Below are 9,679 nucleotides of genomic sequence, written 5' to 3'. Positions count from 1 at the left end.
ATAAAGGCAAGAAGGCTTTGGAGGACATAGATACTAATTCCCACCCATATTAAGGCTTCTTTCTGCAACATCCCTAGCAGCCAGCCAGCTAGCATCTGCTTGAATACCTCCAATAATGAGGTGTTCATTACCTTCGTAGGCAGCATGTCTCATTGTTGGCCATCTGGTTATTAGGATTTTCCTGCATTAAATAAGGAGAAATCTGTCCATCCTAAGTTCTGTCCTTGAATTCTGGATCCTCCAGGGTGGGCTGGCTTACACTGGTCTCTAAGGAGAGACTTCAGGTGTGGGTCCTGCAAGTTCCTCACTGCTTCATGGGAGAAGGGAGCCCCAATCTGCCCTATACCTCACTTCTCCCACCTCTATACCACCAAGCACTTCCTGTGAACTGACCCAGCTAAATCTTGCTTGCCAGGCATACACTGCCTCGCAATGTGGCTGTGGGGCCACAGCTGCAGCAAATGCCTGAACTTCCATTCATGGTAAGGCCTCCCACTGCTGAAAAGATAATTATCTGCCTCCTGCACAGACAGGTTCCCATCTGGTGGGGGCTGACCACTGTCTCTTTAGAAAAGACATCAGACAAGGCAAGCTCCTGACCTGGCTTTGACAGGTTCCCTCAGCTACTCTAAGGGGAAAAAAAGAAATTGCTGGGGTAGGGATTGGGAGGAGGCGAGAGGGAGAAGACGAGAAAGAATCTGGGATACTGATGACTTCTTTGTGATCCCACTCTCCTTATTCCAGCACATGCTTCTCTCCAAAAATTCATGGGACTGCCTTGCCAGCCGGAGACTGAAAATGTGCCCAGGAAGACAGAACCCCGAGTCCTAGGACAGCCTGGAAAATGCTGGCTTCCTGCTAATGGATGAAAGTCCAGGACAGAAAACGAGAGGAAGGATCTGCAAATGGGACCCCTTGACATTGTGCTTCAGGGGTCTGCTGGCTGAGAAGTGGGCAACAAGAGGAAAGTCTTTCCCAGCAAAGGAGATTGGTATGCAAGAGCCTGGGCCCTTTGGGACCTGTGAGCAACTCACTCGCCTGGAACACATGGAAGGCCTGGCAAGGTACCAGAGAGGTATGTGCCAAGATGGGGGTGGGGGAGCATGGCGTGCTACCTTGAGGAATTCTAATCTTGTCCTAAAGTGAGAGCACTAGTGAAGGGTTTTAAGTGAGGGAAAGATATCAGATTTGCATTCTAGAACAATCACTCTGGAGGACCCCTGGAGGCAGTGTGGAGAATGGATTAGAAGAGGATGTAATGGAAAGCAGGGAAACCAGTTAAGATGCAAATATAATGGTTTAGGCAAGAAAGGATGGGGGCCTGCCTGGACCAGGGCAGTGACATTTATAATGGAATAGAGAAAGAAAATTAATATAACATAAATAATATATTAATGTAACACAATACACTAATATTATATATATAATATTAATATAACATATTAATAAGTATGTGTGTGTATATATATATATACATATATATATACATATATATATATATGTATATATATATATATATGTATATAAATATAAATAAAGACTTGGCCAGCCTGAGAGGAAGAAGGAGGGAGATAAAGAAATAAAACAAAAGGGTTTAGAATGATTCCGAGGTTCTGGTTAAACAGAGACAGGAAGAGAAGCAGATATTGGTGGAGGTGGAAAGTTGGGTAGACAGATGAATTCAGGACATTTTGGGCTGAGAAGCCCATGGGGCATCCGCATGGAGGTGCCCAGTATGCAGTTGGATATGGGATCTGGATTTCATGAGGAGGCTGACCTGGAGATACATCTTGTGATATATGTAAGGTAGTGATTGGAGCCAGGTGTGGGGGGTAAGTGTTTGGAGGGGAAAATGTTCTCTCACACAGCTTTCAGGAGCACTGGCATTTAAGGAGTAGATAAAGAGAATAGATCTTGAGAAGGAGAGGCCAAAGAGATAAGAAAGAAAAAAAAAGGAGAAAATGATGTCTCAGAAAACATTGAGATGAGGGGCGGCCGGTTGGCTCAGTTGGTTGGAGCGCAGTGCTCTTAAAAAGGTTGCCTGTTGGATCCCCACGTGGGCCACTGTGAGCTGCGCCCTCCACAACTAGATTGAAACAACTACTTGACTTGGAGCTGATGGGTCCTGGAAAAACACACTTAAAATTTAAAAAAAAAAAAAAGTTTAAGAAAGTGAGATGAAACAGGTCACCTGGGAGGATGCTAGTGAGAGTAAGGAAAGAAAAATACTATTTTCATTTGCTTTCAGGGGGAGGAGAGATGGCTTCCTCCAGGCTAGTCAGAGAAAGCTTTAGGAAATAGAAGGAAAGGGAGAAAAAGAAAGAACCTTTCAAGCTGAGAAATGGAAAGAGTTGAGTCCATCTCCTCTTGGCTGTGTTTTCTTGACTCTTGCTGCAATAATCCATACATTCATAGAAAACAAAGCATGTTATTTGATGAAATGTGGAGAATCAGATGTTCAAAATGTGTCTATTATGTGCTTCGGAACCAGACATGCTGAAAATGGAGACCATCCAATGTGATCATGCTGTCCTTAAAAATGTTCCTTTGATAAACATTAATCTGTTCTGTTTACCAGAAATGTTAACGAGGTAAATAAACAACAGGGCTATTTAGGAGCATTTAAAAATTGAATTTGAAACCATAAGAGAAAACAAGAGACAAAAATAATCCAAAACTATGTGAACATTGCAGACCTTGGCTGCCCTTCAAATCTTTTTCTTTGCCTAACATTACATAATTCTTTATCAGCCAAAGATATCAGTTTCAGATGCTAAAAGTCAATGAGTATGTGTCATACTTAAAGGACAGGTTATTGAGAGTAAAGAATAACATAAAGAGATGGAAAAAGTTTGGGAAGCAATGTATATAAAGGCCTGAGTATGTTTTTTTAGAGAAATTTTAAGAATATTATTGAAAAATAAGTAATGCAGGCTTCCAATTCAGATGGTATAAGGAACCCAGCACCCTACTGACTCTCCTGCTGAAAACATCTAAAAATTTTGGATAAAATACTACAAATATCTTCTTCTAAGTAAGGAGTATTCAGCCAAAACCATGACAGTAAGAACCCAGAGACATAAAATGGAGCAATTGCCAAATAAGTTAGCATTCAGTTTTCAAAACTTTAAAGAGCTCCAAGAACAGGAGACAGAGCCCAGGATCTGCCTAAGGTGGAGACTCTAATTGGATACCCTTCCAGATAGGTGAGGCCCTAAAGGCTATACCTTTATGGTTAGGCTAATCTAGAAATAATCGAATTCCTCCACCTGGAAGGTCTGCAACCAGAAAGGGCTGTCTTGATTCTTAGTACCACATAAAAGTGAAACAAACTCCTGAAAACATGTAAGCAAAAGCTAACCATAACACAAGTTTGCATCCCAGATTCATATCAGTTGGATGGTCTGAAAAGCCTCCAACAGAGTGGAGGCTTTTTAAGTAGTCCTAAGTGCCTCAATTGCTAGAAGTAAGAGCAATTTTTCTCTAGATGAACCCAACTTTACCTCAGGCCTCCCCAAATTCCCACAGATAAAGTTTTAAGAAATATAAGCTCACAGTCAAAAATCACAAAACCCAAAGAAACAAGGTACCATGAGCAAGAAAATTAGAAACACAGACAGCAGAATCAGATTTACAAAGACTTTAAATACAAGAATTATTAGAAACATGATATTAAAAATAATAACTATTTTAGAGTTTTTAAGAAATCAAAAAAGGAATGGGTAACATGAGAAAATTATAAAAGACTACAAAAATGATCAGTTTTTAAAAAATAAATAAAATTCTGGAAGTAAAAAAATGTAATAATTAAAATTTAAAACTTAGTAGACAGATTTAACAGCAGATTAGACACACTGAAGGGAGAATTAGAGAACTAGGAGACATCTGAAGAAATGATTTGGGCTATAGCACAATGAGACCAAAAAATAGAAAATGAAAGGATATTCAGATTGAAGAATTCCAATGAATTCTTAATAGAAATTCACATTCCAACACATCATAATAAAGTTGCAGAACACCAAGACAGAGACTAGATCTTAAAAGTAGAGAGAAAACTCAGATAACTTCAAAGCTACAACATTTAGACTGATAGCTGATTTCTCAAGAGCAATAGTAAAATTAAGAAGTTAATGGAATAATACCTTCAATGTGCTGAAAGAAGATTGATTATCAACCTAGAATTTTATACCCACTGAAAATATCCGTAAAGAATAAAGGTAAAAATGAAGGAACTTCAAACAATAAAAACTAAAAGCATTTGCTACCAGGGAACCTCTCCAAGTAAAATTCCAAAATATGTATTTCAGGCAGAAGGAAAGTAATCTCAGACTGAAGGAATGAGATAAAGGAAGGCGTGAAGAGTGATAAAAGTGGTAAAATAATTAATCAAATATGGACTATTTTATCTAATCTATTTATTATTGACTACCTAAAACTATAATAACAATCTATTGCATTAAAAAGCTAACAAGAGGGTATCTGCTGCCGTCTGGCCTCCAGGGCTGCAGTACAGGTCCACCCATGGCTCTGTGCTATCCCATAGCCATGGACCTCAAAAAGGACCACAAGGTGACCAAGAATGTGAGCAAGACAAGGCACAGGAGCCTCATCGATCACACCAAGTCCCCACAAGACATGATCTGAAAGGTGTGCAGCTTTGCCCTAAATGAGTGGCATACAATGGAAATGCTCAAGGTTTCCAAAGACAAGCCCTCAGGTTCGTCAAGAAAATGTTGGGGACACATATTGGTGCCAATAGGAAGCAAGAGAACTGAGCAATGTCCTGGCCACAGCTGGAAACAACTGCCAAGAGGATTGAGTCTCCTCCCTGCTCTGTTCGTAATAAAAACTTTACAGAAACAACAACAACAATAACAAAACCCTAACAAGATGGAACTAAAATACATAACCTGAGAAACATATAACTCAGAAGGTGGCTGATTGGAATAAAGTGTTTTAAGGTCCTTACAGTGTTTGGAAGAAGGCAAAAGAATAATGATTTACTTTGGACTTTGATGAGTTCAGTACGCCTAATGAGTTTTTCTATCAACCACTAAAAGTCTAGGAATACAATATTTAACTTCCAAACTAATAAAGAGGGAAAAATGAAGTGATACAAAGTAATCAGTCAAAAAGGAGGGAAGAGGAAAAATAAGCATAAAACAGAGAACCAAAAGACAACTAAAAAAAGAAAAATAATATATCAGTAACTGCAATAAGTATCATGCAATAAATGCTGCCATTATAAAATGTCAGAGTAGAGAAAAATCCAGCTCTACAGTTTACAAAAACAACCCACCTAGAACATAGGACACATAAGAATACAGAAAGGTTGAGGTGAAAAGAATGGAAAAGACACAATAAGCAAATACTAAGTAAAAGAAAGCTGATAAAACTACGTATTAGATAAAATGTACTTAAAAGCAAAAAAATTATTAGCTATGAAGAGATCACTATATAATGATAAAAGTATACTGTAAAAACTGACAGACAAAAAGAGGAGACTGAAAATCATAAAGGAGATAGTAATACTCTCAAGTGATCAGTAAACCAATCAGCCAAAAAAGCAAAACAAAATCAGTAAGGATTTATGAAATTTGAATAGCACAATCACCAAGCTTAATTTAATGGACATATAGTACAATGTCAAAGCAATATTCCAAAACCTTACAAGGACAGCTGGGACAGGAAAATTTTATACCAACCTCACTCATGAACATAAATGCAAATATCATAAGAAAACTATTAGCAAACTGAATTCAGCAATGTTTGAAAGGGTAACACATTATTACCATGTTGGATTTACCCCAGGAATGCCTTTAATATGAAGAAATCAATTAATTATTCATTTTCTTAGGTGTGATAAAATATTGTATTTTTGTAGGAAAATGTCCTTATATTAAGGAGTTGCATGAAGTACTTTATGGATGGTGTGTCATGATATCTGCACGTTACCTTCAAATGGTAACATATATTATAATATATTAGGTTGGTGAAAAAGTAATTGCAGCTTTTGCAATTATTTTTAACCTTTTAAACCACAATTACTTTTGCACCAATCTAATATATATTTTATATATCATATATTATATATTATATGTTACATATATAATATTACATATGTAATATATGTAATATATTACATGTATAATATATGTATACATATTACATATATAATATATGTAATATATAATAAATATTGTATATATGATACATAGGTAAAGCAAAAGTAGTAAAATGTTAACAATTTTTGTACCTAAGTCATAGGTAGGTATATATATATATATATATATATATATATATATATATATATATATGTGTGTGTGTGTGTGTGTGTGTGTGTGTGTGTGTTCATTGTACTATTCTTTCAACTTTTATGTACCTTGGAAAATTTTTATAATGAAAAGTTATGAAAAAAGAAAACCAAGTAATGAAATTTATCACATTGACTGAGTAAGAGAAAAGCCTTTGATAAAATTGAACATACATTCATGAACTTAAAAAGAATACTATTAGAAAACATAATGGTGATATATAAAAATCACTTCCTTTAAAACTGGAAACAAGACAAGGATGGCTGATTTTCAATATTGTACTGGAGACCATCAGAATAAGAGCAAGTATAAAAATTGAACTGAAGGAAACAAAACTGTCATTACTCTTAGATATTACTGTTTACATAAAAAATCTCAAAGAATTTACAGATATATTAATTGAATTAATGAGAATTTAGCAAGCAAGTGTATTAGGAACAAAATCAATAAATGAAAATCAAGTGCATTTACTAATAGAAATTGTACTTTAAAAAGAGATATATCAAGGGGATCAAATATATGGTGATGGAAGGAGAACTGACTCTGGGTGGTGAACACACAATGGGATTTATAGATGATGTAATACAGAATTGTACACCTGAAATCTATGTAATTTTACTAATAATTGTCACCCCAATAAATTAAAAAAAATAAAAATATAAAAAAGAGATATATCATTTATAATAAGATCAAAATTATGAAGTACCTAGGAATAAATCTAACAAAAGATGTGCCAGACCTCTATGAAGAAAAATTATAAGACTTTATTAACAGATATTAAAGAATACTAAAATAGAGAGCTATACTATATTCATAGATTGCAAGACTTATGTTAATAAAAATGTCAGGTGTCCTCAAATTGATCTATAGAGTCAATACATTCCCATTTGAGAGATTAATTATCAGGCCTTTAAAAGGAAGGATATTCTGACATGTTACAACATGGACGAACCTCAAAGACTTCATGCTAAATTAAATTAGCCAGTCACAAAAGGACAAATATTGTACGATTTCACTTATGTGGGGTACACAGAGTAGTCAAATTCATAGAGAAGGAAAGTAGAATTATGATTGCCAGGATCTAAGTGAAGGAGGAAATGGGAAATTAGTGTTACTGAGTACAGAGTTCCAGTTGGGAAGATGAAAACGTTCTGGGGATGGATGGTCGTGATGGTTGCACAACAATGTGAATGTACTTAATGCCACTAAACTGTACACTTTAAAATGGTTAAGTGTTATACATAATTGACTACAAAAATGGTTAATATAAAATTCCAGATAATATTCATCTCTGGGATAAAAAAAGGTGCACACGTGGTCTTGATAATGTTCTTTCTTGGCCTGGTAATGGATTCACAAGTGTTTATTTTATTACTGTTGTTGAATATCTATATATTCATGCATGATTTTGTATGCGTGCCATATTTCTCTTACATTTTAAGCACATAGATACATGTAAATATTAGGAATATAAATATACATGGTAAAACTGTAATGAAAATCAAGAGAATTTATAAAAACTAATTCAGGATAATGATTACCTATGAAGGGAGAGGGAAGGAAGGGGAACTGGAAGGGGACCCCAGGGAACTTCAGAGGTCATGATGATATTGTTTTATGATTTTTGTTTTTTTCTAAAACTGAGAGGCGGGGACTTCTAAAATGAGTCCATTACATCATGTCTTTATTCCTTACATATTTTTTGCAAATATTCTTTTTTATTTTTTTACAATATTTAATCAATGTAATTTAAAAAGAAAACCATTTATTTATTTATTTATTTTAAGTTTTGGTTTTATTTGTAAATCTGGCATTGTGTCAAACACTGAGGCTAGCTACTTAATGTTTAGGCTACTTCTTTCCTAATATCTTGATGCTGTAAGATAACCACACAGGGGTCTGAAAAAGTACTTGTGATATGATGAACAGACAACTTTAGTACATAATAAACTATAATAATCCTTTGTGCAAGTAGATGAAAGGAGAACATGCCGTCCTTTGGGGTATATTAAATTTTTGCTGCAGCTCCTCCAGTTCCTTACAGGGTAGAAATTGGGCCACTATGTCCTTTGGCTGCATTCAGCCCATTAGCTTGCTTTGCCTTTTCCCAACATCAATGAAGGAATAACACATAAAATACAACCAAGTAAAAGATCTTGTCATATTTCACAAAGGAAACATTTTTCTAGGATAAAGTACCAAGTATCTCTACTGTTATATCAGAAAGTGAATAGGGCTTATTCTGGGGGATCAAGGGGCCATTTGGCTGAGCCCTCAGTCACAAAGGACCTCAAATTTAGATCTTTAGCCTCATCTCCAAATGAGATTACAATACAGTCACAAAGACACAGAAACAAGATAATGAAGACATTTTTTATGCAGCTTTAAGCATATGTCCCAATACCAGACCACACTTCCTGTAGTGCACTGTAAGTTCATATTTGTTATATGACCTATCAATATCTTGTGCCTGGCAGTTATATTGCACTGTAGTTCTTGGTCTGGCATTCTAACTTATTAAAGGCACATATTTAAAAATGTATCACTAATTTTGTAACACTGCTTTGATGTTTCTTCATTTTGTAGTATATCAGGAACCTTTAAAAATTAGGGTTGCCAGCTTTAGCAAAGAAAAACATAAGACACTAAGGTAAATTTTAATTTCAGATAAACAACAAGTAATTTTTTAGTATGAGTATTTCCTGTGCAAAATTTGGGATATGCTTGCACTAAAAAAATGTCCATTGTTTATTTGTAATTAAAATTTGTCTGGATGTCCTGTATTTTATTTGACAGTCCTATTAATGGAAGTACCCAGCTTGTCCACCTCTGTGTACCCCAGAGTGGGTGGAAAAAAGAAATAATATTTGAGTGCCTGCTATGTATGCGCCAAGAGTGTTACAAGCGTGATCTCATTTAAACCTTGCAAAAACCCTATAGGGTATACATTATTATTCCACTTGACAATGAACACAAAGCTTGAGTAATTTATTCAAGGTAAGACAGCAAACATGAGATGAAGAATCAAATTCAGGTCAAAAATTTGTACTTTTCCCTGGCAACGCACTTTCCATCAGAAAGCTTTCAGATGGCCTTTATGTGTTTTTTTTTAAAGTTTTAATCAAAAAAGGAAAGAATTCTGGAAATACTGCAAAGGCTTTTCTATCATAACTTAACATTTTATATGAAATATTATATTTTTTCATACCTAATTAAATTTGTTTGCCTTGAGCGTAATGTAATTGTAAGTGAAATTTACCCATACATAGCCAGACATGTTTCAAGGAATTTATTTCAGTGGTGTTTTGCCTTAGGAAGTTCAGATAATCTCTGGATTTACAGTTTCTTCATCTGTAAACAGAGGC

At 35.3% G+C, this 9,679-nt stretch overlaps 1 protein-coding gene and 1 pseudogene across 2 annotated transcripts in view; both read left to right on the top strand.

Annotated features, from left to right (window-relative positions):
- The first annotated feature begins 697 nt into the window (after positions 1 to 697).
- FBXO47 (F-box protein 47) overlaps positions 698 to 9,679 on the top strand; it is a 35,474-nt gene continuing 26,492 nt past the window's right edge. Inside the window, exon 1 of one of the 2 annotated variants that reach the window (XM_088802236.1) lies at positions 698 to 1,075. In XM_088802236.1, the coding sequence (XP_088658362.1) occupies positions 862 to 1,075 (214 nt within the window). In that variant the 5' untranslated portion in view covers positions 698 to 861. The remainder of the gene's footprint in view (positions 1,076 to 9,679) is intronic. The other variant, XM_074320486.2, reaches the window with a different exon arrangement.
- On the top strand, positions 4,383 to 5,021 carry LOC148756548 (large ribosomal subunit protein eL36 pseudogene; annotated as a pseudogene).

Source organism: Rhinolophus sinicus, chromosome 12, assembly GCF_057876585.1.
Source record: "Rhinolophus sinicus isolate RSI-liver-muscle chromosome 12, RSI-T2T, whole genome shotgun sequence".
Taxonomy (NCBI): Eukaryota; Metazoa; Chordata; class Mammalia; order Chiroptera; family Rhinolophidae; genus Rhinolophus; species Rhinolophus sinicus.
This window is presented reverse-complemented; position numbering and strand designations above follow the sequence as displayed.